This window comes from Brienomyrus brachyistius, chromosome 13 (genome assembly GCF_023856365.1).
Source record: "Brienomyrus brachyistius isolate T26 chromosome 13, BBRACH_0.4, whole genome shotgun sequence".
Taxonomy (NCBI): domain Eukaryota; kingdom Metazoa; phylum Chordata; class Actinopteri; order Osteoglossiformes; family Mormyridae; genus Brienomyrus; species Brienomyrus brachyistius.
The window spans coordinates 7006253-7033306 of NC_064545.1; the positions used below are offsets into that span (position 1 = coordinate 7006253).

At 44.5% G+C, this 27054-nt stretch overlaps 1 protein-coding gene across 2 annotated transcripts; it reads left to right on the forward strand.

Moving 5' to 3' along the window:
- The first annotated feature begins 1150 nt into the window (after positions 1–1150).
- ush1c (Usher syndrome 1C) lies at positions 1151–26905 on the forward strand. 2 transcript variants are annotated; one of them, XM_048973491.1, is made up of 21 exons: positions 1151–1285; positions 5249–5316; positions 8643–8786; positions 9393–9531; positions 10486–10594; positions 11060–11084; positions 11372–11429; positions 11548–11651; positions 11737–11821; positions 12298–12357; positions 12464–12520; positions 12943–13085; positions 14444–14509; positions 15070–15200; positions 15956–16032; positions 22690–22731; positions 23024–23077; positions 23288–23387; positions 23976–24085; positions 25026–25081; positions 26272–26905. In XM_048973491.1, exons 1-21 carry the CDS (start codon positions 1250–1252, stop codon positions 26282–26284), a joined length of 1677 nt encoding a protein of 558 aa, XP_048829448.1. In that variant the 5' UTR covers positions 1151–1249; the 3' UTR covers positions 26285–26905. The 2 variants fall into 2 exon arrangements, with proteins under 2 accessions (XP_048829448.1, XP_048829449.1); XM_048973492.1 differs by lacking the exons at positions 15956–16032; positions 26272–26905 and adding exons at positions 17648–17656; positions 25393–26265 and having other exon boundaries at positions 15070–15223.
- Positions 26906–27054: the final 149 nt, after the last annotated feature.

Consider the following 27054-nt stretch of genomic DNA (forward strand, 5'->3'; position numbering starts at 1 on the left):
TTAAAGAATATGCGTTATGTGTCGGTTCGTCGAATTGAGCGCAGGACATTATTTGCAATAACAAATAACCGTGTTATTATCTCGCCAATTATGCGGAATAACCTTCATAAATGTCCTTATATGAACCTAAATGCCGAACATTACACATTATTTAGGAACATATATTTTCGTGCCTCACATTGCCTGCATGGATAAGGTTTGGCGCCTTCTACTGGTGTGTGATTGCAAAACGATTAACAATACCTTCTCCTAAGAAAGTTAACTTAAACATTGTTTTTCTTTTTGTACTGAACATTTGGTCATTCCAAAGGGTTGCATGGATTATAAGGCGAATATAACCTAATACTACTACAACTACTTCTACTACTGCGTTAATATAAATGCATATACTGGTATATTTAATGGACTGTGGGCCAACTCAGGTCCAGATGTTGCCTGATAAAAACGGGCAAAATAATCGTATCAGCAAAGAGTGTTGTGCCAGTTTGATGAAGGACTGGCAAAATTTTTCTGGAGAATGTTATTTGGGGTTGCCATGCTGGAGCTTCTGAAATGTCCAAATATATCCAATTTCTTAATATTTTTCTTTCAAAATGGTTGATTTCAGGCCGTTTTATTTTTTTTATTTAACCGGGAGATGACCACCTTTGCCATAGAGCCGAGAGTAATTCGTAAACCGGAAGAACAGAATTATTTTTAGGACATGGATACGTGAGAAAACAGAAGACTTGGAGTGTGGGATGTGAGTGAATGGTGTGTGAGTGTGCCCTGCGATGGGCTGGCCCCCCATCCTGGGTTGTTCCCTGCCTCGTGCCCATTGATTCCGGGATAGGCTCCGGACCCCCCGCGACCCAATAGGATAAGCGGTTTGGAAAATGGATGGATGGATGGAGTGCGGGAGAATCATTCCGAATTCGTAAGACTTTGTAGGTCTGCTTAATATAGCTTATTAGGTGTTTTCATCTTTATCTATTTTTCGTCTCTAATTAACGGAATATTGGCCTAATGGAAAACATCTCCAGAACACACTAACAGTGCCAACGCACGTTGCAATAAGGGCTCCTGACATGCGCCCCTGAGTCTGCATGCGGGGAGTTGATAAATCGCCCTGTCGGGCATCACGCTGACACAAAGGCGACACTTTGAGCTACACTCCACCTAGCGTCCGAGCAGCGCATTTACACGGCGACCGAGGGACGATCGCCCTTCCTGCTACGCCAAGAAAGGACACGCGCTTTTCTGCTCAGCCATGGAAAGAAAGGTTGCCCGGGAGTTTAGGCACAAGGTAAGAGCATTAATTATCTAATGAATTAATAGAATGCGGTATTGAATACAAGGGATATTAATCAATGACGTACTGCGGTTTGTAAGGCTGCTTCAAAGAAGCAGGTGATGCCCTATGAACCCTTATCCCGGTAGAGGGGGATGGGTACACTTTTCGTGTGTATCACATTATTCAGTTCCCCGCAAAAAGGAACATGACATAAGGCAACTACAACATACAGTCGTCGGAATACCGTCTGTTCCTGCATGTTACATTACAGATTAAAGTTAAAAATGACATTTGATATGAGCAAGTGTTTGAGGGAACAACGAATTCATTTGAGAAACCAATACAACATAATTGAACATGTTTTAAAGTCTATATGACCGTTTTATATGATTGTATCTCGGTTAAAAAGCTGGCAAATCCTCAATTACAGCATAAGATCCCACATAAGAAATTACCTGATGACGTATTTAGGAGCGCTTCATAGTAGTTTCTGATTGGCTATTGTCGTTAAGGCGTAGACTGTAAGGCGCAGGTACCGAGTCACCTGGGCCATTGATCTTCTTAATTTAACTGCGTTTGTTTTCAAATATATTTCCTTCTGTTTCGTGTTTTATTTTGTGATTGCAAAGCAAAAATTTGGTGAAGTGTTTATTATTTTTGTGACGCCGGATCGGCTGCTATGGCAAAATAACGAAGGGACGGAAGGGTCTTGCGCTTCAGTGGTCCTGCCCTGTTACTCTGCCCCGTTATCCATAATGGCGACGTCCACAATGGCTCGTTCACTGGCGGATAATTTAGAGGCGCTTTCAGAGGCGTGCAGCCAGGCGGAATGGAGCGGCTGATTTACTGTGGCTCTCAAACGGGAGTAGCGCCAGTGCGTATAATACTAAACGAAAAGATATCCGAGGCATTTACGTAGCCCTTTGCTGAGGTTTTACTGTTTTGTAAAAGTGAATTACATATGTATAAAATATTGATCCAGTATGCATATACTTTATAGTTGTCTAACAGAAATTCCGGACTATTAGAAAAGCATAAATACATCTAATCACTACGAGTCACTCCATAAAACAGAATCTCACCCAGAATGTTCTCGCAGTTTGTGCTGTCTGCTTGCTGAGACCTGATACTGGATGAACAGTTGAAAGAACGATTTGTGGGTGGATAAAAATCATTAAGGTGTACACTTAAAAAACAAACAAACTGGGATTTATATGACAATCCCACCAAGAATAAAAAGAATAACTATTACAACTCAAAAACCTAAAAAGTACTGGGAAAGAGTCCTCTCTTTATTTTTCCATTATAAACAGCTGTCTGCTTTATCGAATTTAACTTAGAATGCAAATTCATGGATACCCTTCATAAGAACATAAGAACATAAGAACTATACAAACGAGAGGAGGCCATTCGGCCCATCAAGCTCGCTTGGGGAGAACTAAACTAATAGCTCAGAGTCGTTAAAATCTTATCTAGCTCTGATTTAAAGGAACCCAAGGATTCAGCTTGCACTACATTATCAGGAAGGCTATTCCATACTCTGACTACACGCTGCGTAAAGAAGTGCTTCCTTAAATCCAGCTTGAAATGTTCTCCCACTAATTTCCACCTATGGCCACGAGTTCGTGTATTTAAACTAATGCTGAAGTAACTATTTGGTTGAACAGCATCCAAACCTGTTAGAATCTTATATACCTGGATCATGTCCCCCCTCAATCTCCTTTGCTTGAGACTGAACAGATTTAGCTCAAGTAACCGTTCCTCGTATGACATTCCTCTAAGACCAGGAATCATTTTTGTGGCCCTACGCTGCACCTTTTCTAAGGCCACAATGTCCTTTTTAAGATATGGTGACCAAACCTGCACACAATATTCTAGGTGAGGTCTCACCAAGGAATTGTATAATCTTAGCATTACCTCCCTTGACTTAAACTCCACACACCTGGAGATATACCCCAACATCCTATTGGCCTTTTTTATTGCTTCCCCACACTGGCGAGAATGGGACATGGAAGCATCAACATACACACCAAGGTCTTTCTCATGATCAGCTACCTTTATTTCAGTGACACCCATGAAATACCTGTACTTTATATTTCTGCTCCCTAGATGGAGTACCTTACATTTATCGACGTTAAATTTCATCTGCCAGGTATCGGCCCAGTCACTAATTAAATCAAGATCCCGCTGTAGCTGCTGAGCCACTAATTCAGTATCTGCTACACCACCCACCTTGGTGTCATCTGCAAATTTCACCAGTTTACTGTATATATTGGTATCCATATCATTTATGTAAATTAGGAACAATAGTGGTCCTAAAATCGAACCCTGCGGTACCCCACTATGAACGCAAGCCCACTGTGACATTGTGCCTCTTATAACTACTCGCTGTTTCCTATCTGTTAACCAGTTATCAATCCAGGTCGCTACGGTACCTAAAATACCAGTCGCTTTGAGTTTAAGTAGGAGCCTCTTGTGGGGGACAACATCAAAAGCCTTTTGGAAATCTAAGTAGATGACATCATAGGCCTTCTTATCATCAACTTCCTGAGTAGCTTCCTCAAAAAACTCCAACAGATTTGTTAAACAGGATCTACCTCTTCTAAATCCATGCTGGCTATCCCGCAAAATGTTATTGGAGTCCAGGTAATCTATCATTTTCTCTTTGATTATAGCCTCCATAACTTTACCAGTTATACAAGTTAGACTGATTGGCCTACAGTTAGACAAATTACTTCTATCCCCTTTTTTGAAAATAGGCGTTATGAAGGCGTGCTTCCAATCAGAAGGTACCACACCTTCAGATAAGGATTTTTGAAACAGTAAAGTTAAGGGTCGGCAAATAATATCCCTCATCTCTTTTAACACTATAGGTAAGATGCCATCAGGGCCCTGTGATTTATTTATTTTGAGCTTAGCTAGGCTTTGCAAAACATCTGCTTCAGTTATATATATATTAGCTATAGACAATGCTGGATAGGTAATAACTGGTAAATTACTAAGGTCCTCAACAGTGAATACCCGTGCAAAACTATCATTGAACTCATTTGCTATATCAATGTCGTTTACTATTATAAGACCCTTACTATCCTGCAGATTAGTAATTTCAGGTTTTAGAGCTCTTTTAGAGTTAAAATACTGGAAGAAACTTTTAACGTCATCCTTAGCTTCCAATGCAACCATCCTTTCGACATTTCTTTTAGCTCGTCTAATATCATTTTTTAACTCAGCCTGTAGACTTAGATATTCCTGCTTAATTCTGTCATCATCAGTTAATTTCCATTGCTGGAACAAAGCCCTTTTCCTCCTTACTTTATGCTTTATATCCCTAGTAAACCACCTAGGTCATTATAAGTTCTACTTCCCAATGCTTTCATGTATAATGCGATAATATGATTTTGGACTGGATTACATTTCTAGAGCTATTTCAGAAGATAGTTTTTGTTTTGGACGAGCATGAATCTCCCTTTAGGTATAAATAGGTTTGTCCACAGACCGGACACAGACCGTCAGTGCTGTAAGGTGACACTGCTGTAATCCATCCTTCCTCACGTCATGCGACGTGGGAAGCGTCTGTTTGTGGCAGCCCAGTGGAGACTGAGAGCTGCCACAGAGTGCAGAGATCTGAATCAGAGGCCTGCAGTGCCACTGGCGAGTGTCCCATAGGCAGCCAGAGAGCATCCTCTCTGTCCACATGCGTCCGTGGTGAGGCCGCCGTGACAGGAGATGTGCTACATCAGTGACTGGCCCAAGCGTTTCCTCAAAACGTTTGTGCAGCAGTATAGCCGCTATCAGGTAAGTGACCATTACAGGGCTGCGCTGCGTTTTTCTCACTGAGGCTGGGAGCGTCGTGTCCTAATATCTAAAGTATGGTTATGGAAGCCCCCCCTCCCTCCACCTTGGTTATGACAGCTGCGTTATCTCTGACGCTCCCGAGTTATGATGGAACTGTCCAAAGGTTTGTTTGTTTTCTAGGTGGAGCTGCTGATAGACAATGAGGCAGAAAAAGACTACCTGTACGACGTGCTCCGGCTGTACCACGAGTGAGTGCATTCCCGCCGCGTGTGATTAACGCTTAGACCTTACGGTCCAGCGCTGTGGGATTTTCGCAGAGGGTCCACAACTTGTGGATGCGTGAATTCGAAGTCAGAGAAGATGGCCGCTGGTTTTTAGCGTGCTATATGGAAAGGGAACATTGTCCTCCGTGGTCTTTTTGGGCATGTTGTGGTCCTAAACCTCACTGTTCCTGACTCGTGCTTCTAGTGGGTAGCAGAATTGCAAGGGACTGTTGGGATATATGGTTTCCATTGAGTCCAGCACTATAAAAGCAGCTGAATGAAGTGAAATGTAGCTGCAGAGCAAGTTTCCATGTGATCTTTGTGGGGGGGAACGTAGTTTTGTTTCACTCCAGTCAGGTGTCCAGTTCTCCTCCTTTGCCCCTGACCCAGGTGAACCCTCTATTCAGAAAAGCCTTCGCTTCTGATATGCGAGTCACCAATGAAATAGCCAATGTAAATAATTCAGCAGGTCAGCAAATTCATAAGAAGCCTTCGTACAAAGGCTCTGGTCAAGCCTGGTACCGTTTTATTTTATACATTTCAAGCTTTCGTATTTTTCCAAAATAATCCCAGCCGTAAGGTGATCTGTTTACTCTTCCTCAGATTGGAGGGATTTTACAATTAGCTATTACATCATTGAATATACAATATCTGTAAGTAGTACAAGATTTGAAGAAAAGAATGGGACGGCACAGTGGTGCAGGGGTTACCGGTGTCATCTGTGGGATCCGGGTTTGAGTCACCGCCCATTATGTGTGGAGTTTGCATGCTCTCCACAGGTCATGGTGATATTTCCTGTGGATTCTTTGGTTTACCCCCACAATCCAAAAAACCGCTTAGGTGAATTGGAAATTGCAAAATTGTGAATGGTGTTTGTGCTCTGCACTCACAAAAAATGGTGAAAATTTGTACCTTTGCTACCTTTAAAGGTACAAAAATGGACTCTGAGGAACATTTCTGTACCATTGATGGTACATTAATGCTGTTTGTACAGCATTATTACCCAGAGTCCATTTCTGTACCTTACAAGGTACAATTACATTGACAAGGGTACAGCCCCATTGACAATCAAGGGTACGAATCTTCACCATTTTTTGTGTGAATGTGTGATGTGTTGTAGGGCTGCAACGATTCATCGAGTAACTCGAATAACTCGATTACAAAAAATCCTCGATGCAAATTCTTTGCTTCGATACTTCATGTAATCCTAACGACCATGTACTGATTAGTGATTACCGTGTTTCACTCGGAGGATTATTACTGTCGCACAGTGTGCTTACGCTGCATTACGCGTAGCAGGTTTGATTTGAGGGCGCGATGGAGGAAGACGAGAAATAGCGAGGAATGTCAGAGAAAAGGACAAAAAATGTCTGACGTTTGGGGCCATTTCAAACAAAACAAAAGCGAAAATAGTGTACAGTGTGTCCATTGTAAAACCGAATTAGCTGCAACGTCAATGATTCAGCATCTCAACAGAAAGGACCCAGTCTGTGCATCCAGTCCACAGAGCGGAACCAGTACATGGTAAGCGCGAGCATGTCACTCACCTCTGCGGCTAAAATAAACCTGCGATAGAAACGTATTTATGGCCATATATGTGAATTAAAAAAAAAGTATAATGAGATTCAGCCCAAGCAGCCCCTATTTTTCCTCAATAAAAACACCGATAACACAACAGCAGTGAAAATGATGCTGTCGTAGTTAATTAACACGGAGCTGGAGCCTGTCTATAAACTAACAGCAAAGAGCAAAAAGACGGTTCCGTTACAGAGATGGTGAACTCAGGTGGAGTGACGGAAAACAACAGCAGTGCTTGTAATCGCTACTAAACCTTTACTGGTAAAGAGTTGGCGAGAGTCCTTAACCAAACCAGCTGTTCTACAAGCTGAAAGGTGAGGAAAAGCGATGTTTTTAGCTGCTCTCATCCACCGACGTTTGTCTTCCATAGCAGCAAAGCTACAGTAAAGCTGTACAAATTAAAATAGAAGCTATTTGTATGCAGATAAACTGTTAGCTTGTTTGACACCATATTTAAATTTGGCAACTTGCAGCAGGCTGACAGCAGCCGTACGTCACACTTTGTCACAGTGATACCTGCAGCATGCAGGGGTGAGTCTAAAGGGGAGCATGGGGTGTATTCAACTACATCTATTTCAAGGCTTTAGTAATATTATTCTGCATATTTAGATTAATATGAATAATATTGCATAATTATAATTATATAAATAATATATTATAAATATAGCATAAAAATTACCCCCCCCTTTCCTAACAGCCTTGGGCCAGTAAAACTCTGAGACACTGAATTTTCCAACCCCCACATATGCTCCTTTAAAGGCTTACACACACACACTCATTCTCTAACACACTTAAACACAGACTCTCACTCACATTCACTTACACACACATGAACACAGCATTCTCTCATCCAGGAGATACAATCCTGTCAGAACTTTTTTTATGCCTCTTATAAATGTACAAGAACACAGAGAGTAAAGGCCATTTTAATTTATGCCTTAGTTTAAGATATATGTATACCTTTTTTCAGTAATTTTATTTGACATCATTTTATTTATTTTTGCATTTAAGAAAGTGTTTTCTTTTAAAAAGCAAAACAAATATGTACATAAATGCACTAAAAGGGTTTAGTTCTTTTGTCAGTTGTATGGAGTTCAGTCATTAAAAATGTTCCTAAAACGGAAACACATGAGTTATTCATTTTAAGAATAGTTACGATTGCTCTTTAATAAGACAGAAGTATTTCTTATCCGATTACTCGGTTAATCCATGGAATAATCGATAGAATACTTGATTACTAAAATAATCGATAGCTGCAGCCCTAATGTGTTGGTGCCCCATCCTCAGTTATTCTCTGCCTTGTACCCATAGCTTCTGGGACATAGTATAGGACAAGTGGGTACAGAAGGGATGGATTTAAAGGATAGCATACACTGTAAGATTATGAGAAATTTAAAAATACTCTGAATATGACTCAAGATCGAATCCCATCCAGGATATACCCTTGCCTTATGCCCTGAGTTTCCAGGAATGGGCTCCAGACCAGAGTTGGAAAGTTCAGGTCCAGAAAGTACAAATCCAGACCAAGGTTTTGTTTCAACCAACCAGCTGAAAATAGAGTCCCAGTCACAGGGTACTCTGCTGGTTGGTTGAAATAAAACCTTGGTCTGGATTTGTACTTTATGGAACTGAACTTTCCTCCTTTCTTCCAGACTGCCCTGTGACCCTCCTCAGGATAATGGGATGGATGACTGGAGCTTTCCCAGGAATCATTGTTTTTTTGCATTCCACAGATCCATGGACCTCCCAGTGCTGGTGGGTGATCTGAAGCTGGTGATCAATGAGCCTAGCCGGCTGCCCCTCTTCGACGCCATCCGCCCCCTGATCCCTCTGAAACACCAGGTGGAGTATGACCGGCTGACTCCCAAGAGGTCACGGTGAGTGTGACGAGGCCCTGAGCTTCCTGAGCTTGACACCCAGGCTTTGCTTAGAGATTAAAGGGCATCAAACTACGCAAAGGTTTAACCAAAATGAGGGATTTCTCTGTTGTACTGGGCTCCGATTAAATTCCCTGATTCCTAGTCAGTCACATGTGCAAGATCAGTGAATTGCCTTTAAAAAGTCCAGACCTGCCACACGTGGGAAATAACGTTGGAATGCAGTGATATCAGAGCTGACCTGAATGAGAACAGTGCCTGCTGTGGCAAAGGAGAGTCTGTGAATGGAACCTCCAGCTAACATGGTGAAGGGAGATCAAATCACACCATTACATGGTACAAGCAAAGGACAATTGGCCTTAATTAAGAGATAATAAGCATGTAACTGCAGTGGCTGCCTGTCCTACGATGCTGGTAACTTGATCGCAGTCATGCTCTCTAACATAATCATTGAAGATAAACTTTGTTTTCCTTGTGAATGTACTCAAAAGTCCTCGCACCAGCAGGAACGTGTACCTGACAGCAGTGTGCAAGAAGCATGAAACTGCTGGGTCACATGACAATATCTCCCCCCCCCCCCCCCCCCCCGCCCCTTTGAATGTTCAGGAAACTGAAGGAAGTGCGGTTGGACCGCACACACCCCGAGGGGCTAGGTCTGAGTGTGCGGGGTGGTCTGGAATTCGGCTGCGGCCTCTTCATCTCTCAGATCGTGAAGGACGGACAGGCGGATAGTGTGGGGCTGCAGGTGAGGGGGGGGGGGGGGTGGACGAAGGCAGATGGGGGGGGGGGCTCCTGACCTTTCTTCTTGAGCGCTCTTTTTATTAACTAAGTGGTTCTACATGAAGAGTCCTGTGAAGATTCACTTCACGAGGCACGCTGCTGATGGGGGCTTTTAATTAGCCGTGACGCAGCTGTGCTCAGTGCTGAGATGAAGAGGAGTCGGGGGAGGGGGGGTCAGCGCTGTCTTCCACTGGGTTTGACCAAGACACTGGCCTGTAAACATAGCTGTGATTGCTTCAGCTCTCACAATTTAATTATGCAGCATTTGTCCACACTTAAATGCCAGCATCTGAAGTAATTATGAATATTTTAATTAACACGAACAACAGTTTCCTCATGGACTTTGACTGCAGGCATGAATTTGGCAGAGGATGGGGGGGGGGCATTGGGGGTACTTGAGCACCTGTTCCTTTTGCCCAAAGGCTTGTACCTGCCTATATGGGTACTGAGAACCCTTTATACTTCTGCGCTCCAGTGGCCACCAACTGGATCGACAGCTTTTAGTATCGAGTACCTGCCACTCAAAAGGTCTCTGCACAGCAAGTGACACTTAAGTCAGATTTTTAACCTCGACTCACATTGCACTGGTTTAAATAATTTAAGGTATGCAGTTCTGCTGTTGTCCAGTAGGTGGTGCAGAAGACCACATGATGTATGCTGTTCAGCAGGCTGATAGATACCTATCGCAAATCAATCATTTCAGTGATACACAGTCTTTATTGTTAAACATTAGCCAGTAAATAAACAGTGAAATTTGCAAAGCAGTCCTGGTTAATGTGAATTCATGGCACAATTGCATGAAAAATTAATAAGTCGTTAGATACTGAAAGACATTGACTGTGAGAAATCTACTGGATGAGTGGATGGATAGCGTATCTGCCTGTTACTTCTCATGGTTTACCACGACTCCCGCCCCCAGATTGGTGATGAGATTGTTCGCATCAACGGTTACTCCATCGGCTCCTGCATCCATGAAGAGGTGATCAGTCTCATTCGGACCAAGAAGACAGTGTCCCTGAAAGTGAAGCGTAAGTTTGATGCCGCCCTCTACCTTAGGCCATCAGCAGCTGCTGCTTTATGAGTCTGTAAGATGTCATACATGAACGATACCACACAAAGCAGCCATTTGTTATTCAGAATCACTGTTTTATGTAGCGTACCGGTAATCACTTTCTGTGATGGAGACGCCACTAAACACTCCAGTGGTCATCAGAGAATCATCTAATCAGTTTTATTCACCATGAGTTGCTGTCAATAATTAATGAATGTGGCCTGTTTAATGACGTTCTGCCTTCCAAATCCATGACAGATGTTTCTCTACAGGCTTTTTTTCCCAATCATTAATCATATCAGTCTTATTACGAACAGACAGCTTTATTCTTTCCGACAATATTTTTACCAGATACTTACCACTCCCAGCTTTTACTGAACAACTAACCCGCAGATAATGTTTGATTGTCTTTTATTAAAGCATCGTTCCTCTTTTACTACAGATGTCGGGATGATACCTGTCAAAAGGTATTGTCTTTTCTCTTTAATAACCATTTTAATTTGTAATATGTAGCGTTTGTTATATGTCAACTCTACCTAATGGATTTGTGAAAGGATTTCACAAATTTTGATGGAGATTAGTTAGACTAGAGTCAAGCATTGCCTATTAGAAATTTAATTATACACTATTTTGTGCCGCTGATTAGAAGCTTCGATTCGTCTTACTACTAATGACATAATGAGGGGAGCCTGATTGGGTCAAAGCACTTAGGATGAAACCTTAATCAGGGCCGTCTTCCGTTTCCCTTCTCCAGCTCCACAGACGAGCCCCTCCGGTGGCAGTTTGCAGACCAGTTTGTTTCTGAATCCGGGGTAAAGAAAAAATCATCCCTCGCCGATTTCCTCGGCCCATTCCTTTATTGCCAGCCATGGCACGCATCTGATGCCGACGTGAACCATTTTGACCACGTGCCAAACGCGGCGTCCACAGGACAAGAAAAGCAGCATTGCCGGACTGGCGTCGGTCGGAGGGAAGGAGATCAAGGAGAAGAAGGTCTTCCTCAGTCTGGTGGGCACCAAGGGCATGGGGATCAGGTGAGTAAGCAGGAGGTGTAACGTAGGCCCCCCTCATCGCAGCATGTGAAGTTAACCAATGGGGCCGAACTCTGTGTATCCTCAGCATCTCCAGCGGTCCTACGCAGAAGCCTGGGATATATGTGAGCAACGTAAAACCGGGGTCTCTTTCAGCCGAGGTGGGGCTGGAGGTGAGTCTGACACTGGGGTCTGGATAGCAGAGGTGGATAGTTTACATCCAGAAAATATAAATCCAGACCAAGATTTTATTTCAACCAACCAGTTGGGTGCTCTGTGACCGTGAGTCTTTATGCTTAACCAATTGGTTGAAACAAAATATTGGTCTGGATTTATAGTTTCTGGCCCTGAACTTTCAGCCTCTGGGTACAGGTACAACCCAGGTACAGCTTTGTTCCCCAAGGTACAAGCACCATTAATGGACCCTCAAAGGTACAAAAATGTTCCACAGACTCCATAGACTAAAGGTACATTTTGGTATTTTGTATAAAGGTACTAATTTTTTGACAGTGCAGTATTGTTAATTATGGATAAATAAAATGCATTAATAATTTTGTATTCACATATTAATTAACTCATGTTTTGCATGAGCAGGGGTTATAACCTGTGTGATTGACACAGGTGATATGAGGGGAACCGTGTTTTATAGGTTGGTGACCGGATTCTGGAGGTCAACGGAGTAGATTTCACCAACGTGGATCACAAGGAGGTGGGAGTTTCTGTGGCTGTGTACCACCCACACGTGTTTACCATGGCAGAAGAACGTGTACCAGTCATAACAGACCGCATTGCTTCCTTTGTCCTGGTTTTTGCAGGCTGTCAGGGTGCTGAAGAGTAGCAGAAGCTTAACTATTACTGTTCTTACTGGAGCTGTGAGTAACACGTCAGTAATTCTGTGCTGATAAATGTTCTCCGCTTGTGCAGAAGATGTCTTTTAAACAGTCCCCATAGTTAATTATATGTGCTTGTTAATTTAATTAGTTTCTTCAGAATGAGGCTGCACAATACAATTGGTGAAGTGAGTGAAGTCAATAAATGCTAAGAAAATCATGCGACCTTTGTCACTTTTTCTATTGATTGGGGAGCAAGATTAAATGATCCGTCCATCTTCCCTTTTGACTCGATGTTTGAGTAGTGTTCATTAAGCGCACTAAATGGATCTGCGCTTAATGGATTTGCAATTAATTGGTACTTGTCAGTTGTCGCCACGGTGACTGATGGCCTGAAGGTGATCGATGGAGATGAGCTGCTTCGACACTTCTGACTGTAACACGGGCCCACTGCTCTCCTACAGGGCAAGGAGCTGTTCATGACGGACGAGGAGCGGCTGGCCCTGGAGGCGCGCAGGGAGCTGGAGCGCCAGGAGCTCATGCAGCAGAAGCGGATGGCTCTGGAAGCCAATAAGATCCTCAAGGAACAGCAGGAGAAAGAGAGGCTGTGGGTATCCCAGCATGCATCACTGCACAGTGTCACTGCACTAGGCGCTGTGTATTAGGGGCATCAAAGCTTGTATTACATTTTTTCCACTTGTAAGGTAGCATAATATACAGCTCTTGAAAAAAATTAAGAGACCACAAAATCTGGATTTTTAAATCGTGGGTTAATCCTGGTTCTGCTAGCAGAAGGCTACACTGAGCAGCAGGTTGTGTCCGGTTTCAACATTTCTAAGACAGCAGCTCACAAGTACAAGGTGAAGCAGGAGACAGGAGACACTGGGAGCGACCAGAAACCAGCCAGGTAGAGAGCGGAAGCGACTCTCTAAAGCCATAGATGGTTGTTAACTTATCTGACAGTTTCTCATGAATCGGAGGATGACATCAAGTGACGCTGAAATGGACTGGGAACCATTAAATGGTATGAAGTGCACTGCCAAGCCAGTTCGTATCAGGCTCTTAGAAGCAGGACTGAAGTCCCATAAAACAAGGAAAAAGCCCTTTATTAATGCGAAACAAATAAGAGCCAGCTTGCAGTTTGCAAGCATATATATCATTCACAGACAAGCACCTGTAAATTGAGAAATGAGTGACACTAAAATTTGTGTTGTGGTCTAATTTTTTCTAGAGCTATGTCGTTATTTCATAACTGTGGGGTATTGATTTCGTTGTAAGTATTTCTGTAGTCAGCCCTGCAGAATATAATCTGGTTAACAAATACCGTTTGCTAGTGTGGCAAAGACATGAATCAACAATAGGAAAAACTTTCCAGGAATGTTCTGTCAGAGCAGCACTATACATACAGCCTTCCTGAGGTAATGGCTCTAAATCAGCACTCGTCTGGTATGCTTGCAGCGAGCTGTACGCGACCTCGACGAGCCTGTTTTCGGGCTTCTCCATTTGCCAGGTGACAGCCCAGGTTAGGATCACAGCAAAACACCATCTGCTCACACAGGCCGGATTACCTTTGCAAATGATAAGGGCTTTAATGCATGACCGAATTGCGCGCAAATAAAAGCATTGGTGCATTTTATGTGCTGGGAGGGATGTTAGGGGTTTGCAGGTGGAATAGGAACGGGGCTGCTGAATTCGGGGTGGTGAGTGACTCGGCGAGCGAAGTGTCTTTGGCCGTGATCAGAAGATCGCCCGTTCCAGCCTTGGCCTCGGCAGAACAGTCCTGTGTCCCCGTAAACAGGGCCTTTAGCTCCCAACTCAGGCAGTGCTGACCCTGTGCTGTGACCCTGTGCTGTGACCTCCCGCAGCTATGGAGAGATAGATGGGGTGGACAAAGGGAAGAATTCCAGTGTACTTGTGTAAATGGCATAAAAAGCATTTAGCTCGGATGCCTGTTTTGCCATGTAGGAGGAAAATGGAGATGTCTCAGAAGACAGCTGAGGAGGAGGAGCGCTATCAGAAGGAGATGCAGAGGTGCGTCCTCACTCCTGGGGGGTGTTCCACGAAGCAGGATTTTTTGCTTAGCCAGATAACTTGTCAGATAAGTTAAAGTTAAATGAGCAATGATGATGTCCACTAAAGCCAGGCTGCCTTAAATCCAACAAGTTATCCAGCAGAGTAAAGGGATCACTGGCATCAGGCAAACAGGCCTGAACGTGATGGATGACTGAGATGCCATATGTGCATCTGCCCAGCGTGACAAAGCCTGTGATTTTATCCTTGCACATCCTAAACCTGGTTACTTTTCAGAGACGTTTCGAAGGGCAGGTGTTCAAAGCCTTTGACACATCACTCTGTACCTTCAGATAGTTTGGGCAAAAGGGGCAGGTGCCTGCTCTCCACCACAGAAGAAAGGCAGAGTAGCCCCATTTAAGAAAACACCTGTGTTTGCCTCCCATCTATTAGCAAGAGGCCGGTGGCCTTGGGAAGAGCAGATTCTGTTTGTCATTAATCGTCAGTCACAGCCGTCTGCAGCCCTTTAAATGTCTCTCCTTCCGTTAAGACTGTAGCCTGAGTGATACCTGTGTGTGCAGGATTGAAGAGGAGGAGCAGAAACACAACAGGGAGTGGGAGGAGGACTGGGGGCCCAGGGAGCAGCCCAGAAGCCCTTCTCCTGCTGCTGCGGAGATCAGCCCCCCCCCTGCCCCCAAACCCAAGCGCTCTGGTACAAGCCAGTGGAACCAGTCTGTCCAAAATACTACTGATGGGAAAAGTATCACAGTCCACAAGCGATGGGATTATCACCCACTGTCAGCTGACCCGTACACAGGAAGGAATTTCGCGGGGCGAGGAGGGGTGGTGGTCATCCCTCAGTTGATTTTGCCGACCATGGAGGGGGGGTGGTCATCGGCGTAGATTTCACCAGCCTCGATGCTGATACAAATTTCTAGAGGACGTCAAAGCTACATGCGCAATTGGTAACAAAAAAAAAAATTGGTGGGGGTTAACTCCCATGTTTAACTATGTAGCTATGTGCCTGACTGTCTCAGTCACTGGTTTAACTTTAACCAGTGGGAACCAATGTAGTAATCAAAGTGGAGTTGCTTGGACCAATCAGTAACTGCCAGTGCTCCATAATCCCGCTCACTTGTGTTCTGTAGCCTCATTTCTCATTACTTAACATATTATCCTGCAGTGGGGTTTATTAATACTTTCTTTAACACTAAAATGTTGTTATTAGGTATAATCCAATAACCTGGCCTGGCAGGATGCTGTCTCACACAGCTGTGCCTGTTTTTTTTTTACATTTTAGTTCCTTTGCAGAGATCCTTATGGTGCAGTGACTCTGTGCAGTGCCATCTGGTCTTTCAGCACTGTCCCCTGCCCTCCCTTCCCCCCACATGCATGTGTGCTCTCTCTGATCCCATTCCCCTGTGTGCTTCTCTGTTGTGTGCTTCGCTCTATTGGCATCCTCTCCAGACAATGAAACGCCTGCCTGGACACTTGAGGAGGTGGAGGAGGAGGATTGTGAAGAGGAGCAGCCCGGTGGGGCGGAAGTGAGTGACGCTCCACAGGGATCAGGATCGTGCCGGCGGCCATTGCCCGTGGCAACTGTAGATTCCTTTTGACAAACCTGCAGGCATTTCCTGTTGTGTACATCTGATCTAACCGTTTATCTCTACTTTCCTGCCATAATGCATTGTTCACATTGCTGGTTTAGGAATTTAGTGATGTTGCCTCTATGTGCATGCGTGTGTGATGAGGTTGTTGTTTTCGAGGTGGGGAGGGGGGTGGTGCTTCTTCACAGTGAGCTACCCATTTTCTTCTAGCAGAGGCATCATTTGGCCCTGGGAGACTGTAATGTGTGATGCGGTGCATTTGTGTGTTTCTGTAGCCTTTGGCTGGTTTTATCGCTACGAGGGGAAGTTGCCCACGCTGAGAAAGGTAAATGAGCACTGGAACTTTCCATTGCGTCGCACTGCCTGGGGTGTGCGCTCTTCCGGAACTTTCCTGAGCACGGTGCCGAGCTGGTCTTTGGCTTGCTTTGCATGAGATCGGCTCCTCCTTTGCACAAGCCCTAAGTAGTTGCCGATGCTGCTTTTTGTTTTTCAAACTGAACATTTTTCGTAACACTATACATTAACTGCACCTTCATAATGCATTCATATAACATTCAATGCACCTTCGTAATGCATTTATAACGCATTCATAGAACATCCATAAGAACATTTAAGTATAACTTAACATCCTAACATACTTTAACACAAGGATCTCCAACTCAGGTCCTGGAGAGCTACCATCCAATAGGTTTTCTATCCTACCTGGCATCTGATGAGCCACACTTGTTCCTGGTATTTACCCGAGAACAGCTGTTACTCAATACACTAAATATACACTAACAGCTTTAATATACACTAATTTTAAACTTTATATAATTATGTTTGTTATTATATATCATTTATTAATGTATATTAAAGTTGTTAAGATATGTTTGGATGTTAAAGTATTCTCACATGCTGCTTGAATGTTCTATGGATGTTTTACGAAGGTGTACTGAATGTTCCATGAATGTATTGTAAAGGTATTATGCAGGTGCAGTTAATGTAAAGCATTATCCACTATTTATGTGGTTCCAGTGTAGATGACAGTTGCTTTGAGGGCCTGTGAGTGCGCTTTTCTTCAGAGTGTGGTGTGGATGTCCGCACGGTCTTTGGCGTGGCTCGCGTGCAGTTATTTGCAGTTTTGCCTGCGTGGTGTTTTACGCAATCACCCCTCGTTCAGCGGTGTGGTCACCTGCATGGTCTTTGCTGTGGTCGCATTGTCTGGTCCATCTCCAGGCTTTGGTTAACGCGCTGTCGGGGCGTTGCAGAAAGGGAAGGACAAGAAGCAAAAGAAAAAGATATCGAAGACTGACACGCTGCAGGAGCAAAGGAAGAATAAGAAAGAGATGGAATTTGAGCTGAAACTGGCTAAAGAAAAAGAGGAAATGTATGAACGAGAGAAACAGCTAAAAATCAGTAGGCTAGTTCAAGAGGTACGTCTTTGGTGTGAGTGCCGTGTGCATAAGTCAAGTATGACTGACCCAATACTGCAGAAGAGAATGTTGGCAGGGCCATCAGTACATGTGTCAGAAGCCCGTTGGAAGGTATATGGCTCAGGACTCGTCTCAAGACTGGTCATGTGACCCAGGTGTCAGAGACGGAGCGGGAGGATCTGGAAGAGTCGGAGAAAGTGCAGCACTGGGTGGAGAGGCTGTGCCAGACCCGTCTAGAGCAGATCTCCTCGGTGGAGAACGACTCCACCGAGGTAAAGCAGCAGAAAGCATGGCCATTAGCATGGATGTGTGATGTCACTTTTGTAAGAGTGATGTCATATGATGCTGAGTTTAAACTGTTGATGAGGATACGAATGTGAAACGTCTGAGCTTCTTTTTTCTGGTCTTATATGATGTAACTTTAGGCACCACATTCCTATGTTTATACGAGTAAGGAAGGCCTTTTGTGGTTTGCCCATAGCATTTTAATGATGTAAGACTTAAGGTTAGACTCTTGAGGAGTATCTAAGTCGCAGTGTGGTTGCCGGTTATCGTGTGGAGGGAGCTGACGAAGTGTGCTCATAGGTCGGGCCCACGAGAGCGCCATCTGCCCCCCCCAGTATGCGGCGCTTCCCTGGGGGCCTGCAGCTCACCACCACCGACCTAGATGACATCAACTTAGACGACGTGGATCAGAGCCTAAAGCAGCCCATGAAGAGGCTGAGCCCCTCCCCAACCACCAGCAGACACACCCACCCCCCACCCCCCCTGCCTCTGCCCTCCCCCAGAATGCCCATCTCGCCCACCCACTCTCCTCCCCCCAGGTTCCCACACTCACACCCCCATTTTCCCCCCTCCCCTACTATTCCCAGGATACCACCCCACAACCTTATGCACCCACCCCCCGCATCCTCCAACCAGACAGTCCCCGTGCAGTTCTCCTGGCCTCCCTCTGCTCCCCACCCCCCACCCAAGCCACCCCCCCCACCACCCCCTCCGCCTCCTCCTCCCCCGCCCCCACCTTCCCAGCATGCGGGCCCTGCCCCACCCAAGGACAGGTTTGGGACTAGCAGTTACCATCACCCTGTCACCCAAGATGCCTACAGGCCGAAGGCCGGTTTCCACGCGGTCAGTCCCAGTGAGCAGTCCTATCCACCCAGCCCAAAGGTAGCGTCCATTTCTTAGCTCTTTCCTGTAAATGCTGTGTGCTCAATAGTACTCCAGGTTTTTATGCAGTATTCATTGTCCCTATTTTGGTTATGTTTTGTCTTTTTTGCACTACTTCATCACTGCTTTGGAACATAAGTCACTTGTACTTACAAAGTGTCAAATGATGTGTCAGAGGAAGTGATTTGAACTACAATCATGACACAGTGTGGTGTTTTTAGCGAAATGATTTTTCAGGCTTCTTGCTTTTGAGTTTTACTGTATTTAGTCAAAGGCTAATACAGACTTTTCTGGGGTCAGTATAACATAATAAAGTCTGATTCTCCTAAGCTAGAGACATTTTCTCCCTATGGGTGGGTGGCAGGCTGTCCTGGGAGTCCTGAGAGCATTGTGTGCTTTGCAGTGGCACGTCCGGTTTGCTGCTCCCCGCTCATTTTTCCTCGAGCCGTGTAACCCAGCTGCTCTCTGTGTTTTGCTGCCATTTAACTGTGTAGGTTATGAGAAGCACGTCTCACGCCAGCAGGATCTCGACGGCCAGTAATCCACTGGTGCGTTGGCAGCAGAAGGCAGGGAAGGTGTCATACATGAGTGCTTGATTTGTTTTGGGAATAGCTGTTTTTCAGAGAGACATGGACTACATCCAAAAATTGGGTTATAAAAATGAATGTTTTAACTGGAATCTGTATATTACAGTGTCCCAGACTTGGGTTCCTATCACTGTACTGCCAAACAAAGATGCAGTGATGCAGGTTGCCTAGGTGATGACACTGATATATTGTATGTGTGAGTACCACCAGGGCTCTTTTCCCCCCGTGATCCACATATTCTTTTTTGGAACACGGTCCACTGGGTAGCAACTTGCCCCCAGCCCCCCCAACCAGCGGCGGCAGGTGTCCCCAGTTGTGTCCAAGCCTGTCATGCTCCCCCCGTCCCAGACTACACGTGGGCCCACCCTCCGCTCCGAGGCCCTGGTAAGGCCCCGCCCCCTTCCTGTCTCTCTGTCCGTCTCTATGGTCTGTTTACATGTCAGTTTTCAAAACTGATCATTGCTGGACACAACCACCTCCCCCCCCCCCCCCCCGCAGTGTCTGGTGTTTCTCACACCCCTTTGACAAAGACGACTTCAGGCATGATGTCTGAGACTATATAAGGTCTTCAGACCTTGACTAAAAATAAAGTGCCTTTTAAGGTTACTTGAAGTGGTTGAACTATCTGTAATCTTATTACAACTGGTTATTCCATTATAAAGCCAAGATATTGTACTGCCTCCACATAATGACTGGAAATCCATGCAGAAAATAATGATGGATCTTTTGGGATGATGGATTCTTTACCTGGAATTTTCCTCCTCATTCTCATTAAACACAGAGTTTGGCCTAATTAGGTCTCAGAAGTAAACTGTCCCTGTCACGTTACACTTTAAGTAGATTTATGCTCTGGTCACTTGTAGTTACTCTCACAGTGACTCAGATAGACACACCCCCCCCCCCCCCCAAAACCACTTTACTTGGTTAGTTCTTGCATTTTTCTTACGTCACTCTGTACATGGATGACTGATTATCCTTTGTTTGCACACTGCATGTTGGCTGCATTAATCTCGCCGTCTTCCATGGTAGCTCTGGCTAGGTGACCCTGTTTTGCAAAAACACTTTCCCAGCTTGGCGCCTTGTCTCATCGGCAGCCCTAACCGCTGGTGTCTCCACCTGCTTTCCAGCCCCCAGAGATGCTGAAACGGATGGTGGTGTACAACACCTCTTTCAGGTCCAACAGGAAACAAGTAATCCAAGTAGCCCGCCTCCCCCTGAATGGGATTTGTGCTTTATAACCCTTGACTCCTCTTTACAGTGTGGGGTCTTTATGATGCTGTGTATAAGGACCCTAAATGCACTGTTATATTTCTTTTTGTGTGCTATTCTGGTTGACGTGACTAAGTTGTTTTCCCAGAATGCAGTGCTCCTGCATGCTCCCGTTCGCTAAAACTGGGCCCAAAATAGTGATTGTACTAAAGCAGTGTAGCCCCACAGATTTAACAAATGCTTGCTGGTCGGTCTCTCTCACGCCTATAATCTTTAAGAAAATTACTGCCTTAACCTCTGTAGTTCCTCTAAACTCTAAATCACTGATGTGTAAAACTGTAAGATTGGTAAGTGACATCACAGTAATAATGACTCCTACTTCTTCATTTATAAGATGTCATCTGCCCTAATTTTTCCTGACTCATTTATTTTTTAAGCCTAGATTTGTCTGTTCCACATTTTTTCCAGTGCCCCCCCCCCCCCCCCCCAAAAAAGTTTTTTCCCCCAATCGCCCCCCCCCCTCGCAGCCCAAAGTGCACAATCACAGTAATTAAGTTTCCCAGCAATCTGACAGCCGTCAGAACCGGCTGGCTAAAATTGTTGCAGTGGCTCTGGTTTACTCACTCGGCTCTCCTTAAGGCTGGTTGTGATGTCTCCTGCAGTCACCTTGTTGAGATAGACCTCCATACTGTGGTTGGCATGGTGCCGTAGTGGCTAGTACCGTTGCCTCATACCCACTAGGGCTGGTGGCTGGGTCCCATCTCCAGCTGTGTGAGTGTAGGATTTGCGTGTTCGCTCTCTTTTTGCATGGGTTTCCTCTAGGTATTTTTGTTTCCTACTACTGCACAAACCCACACGTCAGAGTGAGATGTTAGTAGTTGTGTCGGGCTCTGTGTGAGTGGCATTCTGTTTGTGGTGTCCCCTGCCCGCTGCCTTTTGTGATAGGCTCCACGTGTCATGTGTCCCTGCATGGAAGAGGTTTGCATGGATTTCTCAGGCAGGTTTCAGCACAATCCTCACACACTTCTGATCTTGCGATTTCTGTGAAGTTTGCCCCTCAGTCTCACTGGCCAAAGCAATCTAACTAGGATAATGGCCTAATGACATCATACAAATTTTACTTAAATGTAATTAGCCAACCATCTGCAACCAGATGGTCTGTTTAATTCCATCAAGAATCAGACTTTAATTGCTCAGTAATAGAAAGGATCATTTGATGCTCATCACATCTGCCTGGTGAATGAATCCAGAGCATTGGCAGGACCCTGAATCCAATCATAAAGGAACGGTTTGTATTGACATTATTTATGCATTTTCCTAGTGAAAGGTACCCCCAGGTGTAAACATAGTGCCTGGCTGCAACAGCACTTTGAAATGTAAATTACAGTACCTTGCTGTAATGCATCTCCTGAAGCCTTGGTAAATTTCAGGTGTACTTAGGTTTAAAAAGTGTAGGGAACATGCGTGTGGACATCCTGGGAGGAGGACAAGTCATGTGACAAGTCATGCGGCGAGTCATGCCCTGCGCCGCCCACTTATTCAGATCTCCTGTTCTTTCTTCCCACCCATTTAAGTGTGAGAATTTTATTGTAACCAACCCCCATTTTAGATTTCTTGTGTACCAACCCTATTCCCCAGTCCTTGTGTCACCTGTTTCCCTGTGCTCTCCTGTCTTGAGTCTTACATAATCCTCTGGCTAGTCCCATTAATGTCTTTAGTTACAAATTAGGTCATTACCGAATATATCACTTGAATGAAATATCAGCTGAAATTAAATTGGCGGTGTGGTTTAAGGCGTTTCACAGGAAAGCTGAGGTGCTGAGCAAATAAATCAGAGAGTGTTTTAAGGTCCATTCGTTTTATTGGAGACGTGGCTCTCATGTTTAAAGTTATTTATTTTCAGTGCGACCCGAAATCCTGTCAAAGGGTTGTCAAAAGGAATCGAGATACGTTGCCACTCCAGTGCCGGCCACCTGTGCGTGTGCTGGGAAATTTGATATGAGCCAGTGAGACTGCGGAGAAGCACATCTCACAGCTGGCTCCCTGAATCGAGGCACGACGTGATGCAAACTAGAGTAGAGCTCAGAGGACCAGATGCAGGAAACAGTCAATAAGGGTTTTGTATGTTGTGGGTGATTGTTTTTATTTTCATTTCCTTTGAGATCCTACACATCATACTGAATTATAAGCAAACATAATTTATCATTTTCTTTCAGGGTTTCCAAAAGTATGTGGAAGACTTCGACCCCTATTGCATGGTATGCTGCTCTCCCTTGACTTTATTGCAGGGCAGTTTTATAAACATTACTGCGCCTGCATGATGCCACTGCTCTATAGCAGTAACCGTAAAGCTTCTCTGGGGCTTTGGGTAGTGTCCCCCCCTGCTGTGGCTTCTGGGATGCGGTTCCGCTGGGAGGGCCTGGCATACTGACAGTGACAAGCGCATCCACAAAGGCCCGCTGGCGTTGAATAGCCCTGCGGCGCTCGCCTGTTGTCTCATTGTTACCATGACGATTCATCGTCTCTCAGTTCTCCTGCCTTTTTTAACAGTTCACCCCAGAGCAGATATCAGGGCGGGATGTCCGGCTGCTCAGAATTAAGAAGGTAAATGCTGCCAGGTTAATCTTTTTCAGTGGGAGCATGTGATTAATTTTAGTGATTTTAAACTATATGGAATAAAGATAAAGGCCTACTGAGCACGGAGAAGGAACATGGAATGGGAAATTAAACATTTCTAATGGTCCAAAGCTGGAATATTCATTTTGACGTATAGTGGTTAGTTGATCTCTAGCGTTTAATATTTCTTTTCCTTAGGATGGTCCACTTGATCTTGCTGTGGAAGGGGGAATAGATTCACCCCTGGGAAAGCTAGTGGTATCTGCCATTTATGAGGGCGGCTCTGCAGACAAACATGGTGAGCGTGTGGATCTTCAGTAGCTAAATCACTCGGTCACCAAGTAACAGATTGCATGTGAATGATGCATCACTGCAGTGCACCGGCGCCGATTTTCACTGTGCAAATGGCATATTTAAAAAACCCAATTTAATTTTGCTCTGCCTTGGCGCATGGTTTATATTCGGTGAGATAAAAAAACACATTGCAAACTCATTCTATTACCAGAATACATCAGGTTTGCAAATTACCACAGAAGCATCATTCACAGCTTGTCGTGAGTCTCTGCTCATGAATTTTATGTTACAGGAGTGTTAATTTAGCCTTTTCAATTTATTTTTTTCATTGCCAGCTTTACTTTTTCTGAAGTTTTTGTAGTGAATTTAAACTGAGATTGTTTAATAAGGCTAGAACTTCATACATTCAGTAAAGCACTGAAAAATATACTGAATGTGCATCTTCACTGTACCATATCTGTAAGACTAATGAGCACATTTGGTTGCCGTGATCTTGGTGTTTTATCAGAGCCAAGCCAGGCGTTACCGTAGTTACCGAAATCGGTCGCCAGTGATTTTGACTGACACTAAGAACATGCATGTGTGTTGCCAGGTGGAATAGTTAAGGGGGACGAAATCATGGCTGTGAATGGGAAGATCCTGACGGATGCCAGCCTGAGTGAAGGCCAGAGCGCTTTAGCTAGAGCATGGAACAGCGGTGGGGTAGGAGCACGGCCGTCCCTCTGAAACGAGGGCTTCCTTGTGACAGTTCAGATGTGTTTATATGTAGTTGTGGGAAGTTACTGGCAGAGGTGGAAAGTTCGGGTCCAGACGGTTACAAATCCAGACCAAGATTTTGTTTCAACCACGCAGTTCATTATAAAGAGTCACAGTGACATTGTACTCAACTGGTTGGTTGAAGCAAAACCGTGGTCTGGATTTGTAACTTTCTGGACATGAACTTTCCACCTCTGTCTGTAACGGGTTACTTTTGTAAGTAACTTCCCCAACACACTTTATAGGCAGCAAACCCTTCCATTTATCTGTCTTCCAAACCTTGGAGAGAGTTGCCAGACAGTGGAGGATGCAAGGCTAGCATACACACTGGATGGGATTCCAGTGCACAGTCGTCTGCTCAGTAATTATGAATCCCTTGACAAAATTTCACAATTTTATGTATAATTTAACTTGTCCAAAGGCCCGCAGAATCTGTCAGGGTCTGCAAACCCCTCCAACAGCCCTGCAAGTACAATATAGGACACATACATGCCCCCCTCACTTATACACTATGGGCAATTTAAGAATGCCGGTGAGCCCAGCTGTACGTATTTAGACTGGAGTACCACTGCGTCACTGAGAGAACACAGGAATCAGACCCCCAACCCAGTAGGTGTGATAGAACAGTGCTGCCTACTGAGCCACCATAAGTGAATTCAGCAGGGGTGAAATTCAGTTCACTGTTCACCAAAATAGCCCCTAGAGTTGATTCTGAAGACAGCCTTTCTTAATTCATTAAGCCACGCTGTCAGTGCATTTTCTGGGATAAAATGTAGACATCAGTTCATTTGAAATGCATCCCAAGGTAGGCAGCTATTAATACATGCTTGTGTGTCCGTCTGTTTGTGTTTATGTCTGTGTCTGTTTGCCCCTCATCTACTTGCAGGACTGGATCGACCTAGTGATTGCAGTGTCACCTCCGAAGGAGTACGAGGATGAAGTGTACGTATTTCCTCCATGTTTTGCTTAAGTCATTTAACCCTTCAGTGCCTATATGGAAGCACAGTCCCTGCAGCCCAAAACAGGTCAAAGAAAAGCAACACTTTCCCCATCCTAAATATTTTACTTGACGTTACACTAATTTGAGTAATTTTAGCTTTAATCGTGAAAAACCTTTTTCTACTGTACATAGTAGGACACATCTTGTCTTCATTGTGTAGTATGTTCTGTGTATTATGTGAATGTGTTTGGGGGAACAATGGTAATGCATAGATAGTCATTGACCACATTGGACCTGTCCCACGTGTATTTAGCTCTAAAGCAGCATCAATCAGTCCCACTGCAGAGGGGCGAGTTTTCAAAGGCTCTGCCTCCGTGTACCGACAAGGCTACCTTCTGCAGCTGTAGCGGCATGCGCACGGAAAGGGTAACCGCCCCCTTGGTAGCACAGGACTGCGGTGGGAGGGCAAACGTGCCTGTATGCGTCATGCGGGCAGGACGGTCTCTCATGGAAGCTGGTGAAGTCTGCATCATGTAAATTTAAAATGAATATGTTCAAGAATCCAAGAGAAGAAAATATCAGCCTGGCAAAATCTGCAGTGGAATGGATTGAATGGGTCGACGTACATTAGTATCAAGGGACCATAGTGAAGTCATTGCTTGGAAAGTTACCACCTCCTGGGGAATCGATTGTGATAAGTCAGAAAAAGTCAGGTGTGAATAATTTTCCGAGCTTAAAGCGACAAATCTTCACAGCGTGTCCATGTCCCATTGTCAAAAGTTCTTCTGATTGATGCTGTCGAAAGGGACTGGACTCTGTAATGACTCATACAAGGCTCTTTCAGTGCTTGACAAGTCCATCCTTCACCGCATGCTGCCTTTTTTGGTCATTGCTTTGTGACGCTCTCTGATTGTGCTGTACTGAAGTTTGCACTTGCCAAAATGTGCATGTGTGAGAGTGTAGCCTTCAACCGTTATTAATTGTTCAGTATGTGGAAGAACCTCTCCAATCTATATGTATATCATGAGAACATTGTCAGAAGAACGTTTTCACTGCATGCGGTTTCTTATTTTGCACTTAATGCATGTTACATAGCCAGGTATTTATGTCAGAAATGTGTTAATGCATAAGCGCACAGTTTGGTGACAGATTGCTTTGACCGTGCCTATATTCTCTTCTTATTTTATTACAGGACATTTTTTTAAGAAACGTTCTGCAGCTGCCAACCATTTGCCCAGTCTCAGACAAGCTCCCCGTGGACTTTTTAATTTCCTTAATCGTAAGATATCTCATTAGCCTTATTAAGCTGAATGCAGGGAAAGCTTGTTAGTAAAACTTAAATGCTGTTGTGCTGATTACTGTGTGAATTGTTTGTTGCAATGAGTTGCGAGTCTGGTGGACCATCACAGCAGTGACCTTCAACTTGTTTGCATGTTGTGCGTCTGTGAAAGGCATCAGACATGTGACATCCAGAGCAGATAAGCCTACTGACTGGTCGGCCGGGCTGCCTTGACTGAAACACACAGGCTTGGATAATTTTTCTCTCCTGCCAAAATGAACAAGCAAGAGTCATCTGCAGTATCTACTAGTAGGATGTACAATAGATGATTTATCGTATGTCAACGTGGCCACATTTCATTTTCAGAGGAATCCTTTTATAGGTTTATAGATTTCACATCTAATGTATCTTGGCTTTTGTGTTCTGCAGAAATTTTGTCTGAAGCTCTTCAGATTGATCACCTTTCTCATCCTTTCTGTTGACGGTTGATCTCAATCAACCTTAATGTCTTTTGATCTGTACTTTTAATAAATGACAATGACGGTGATCTGCATCTGTGCGTTCTCTGTATCAGTGATAAAAACAAGTTTTGACTAAAATGCTCACTTGTTTTGCTGCCTTGTGTGCACAGACATTTAGCCTTTTTCATTTACAGCCTTCTATTGGAGTTTTCTGAATTTGAATAAAGGACTACGG

Bases quoted from the DNA above. Each gene is read 5' to 3' on its own strand.
- ush1c (XM_048973492.1), top strand. From the start codon at position 1,250: ATGGAAAGAAAGGTTGCCCGGGAGTTTAGGCACAAG. The intron at 1,286-5,248 runs GTAAGAGCATTA...TTTGTTTTCTAG, and splicing joins CCCGGGAGTTTAGGCACAAG to GTGGAGCTGCTGATAGACAA. The intron at 24,086-25,025 runs GTAGGAGCACGG...ATCTACTTGCAG, and splicing joins GAGCATGGAACAGCGGTGGG to GACTGGATCGACCTAGTGAT.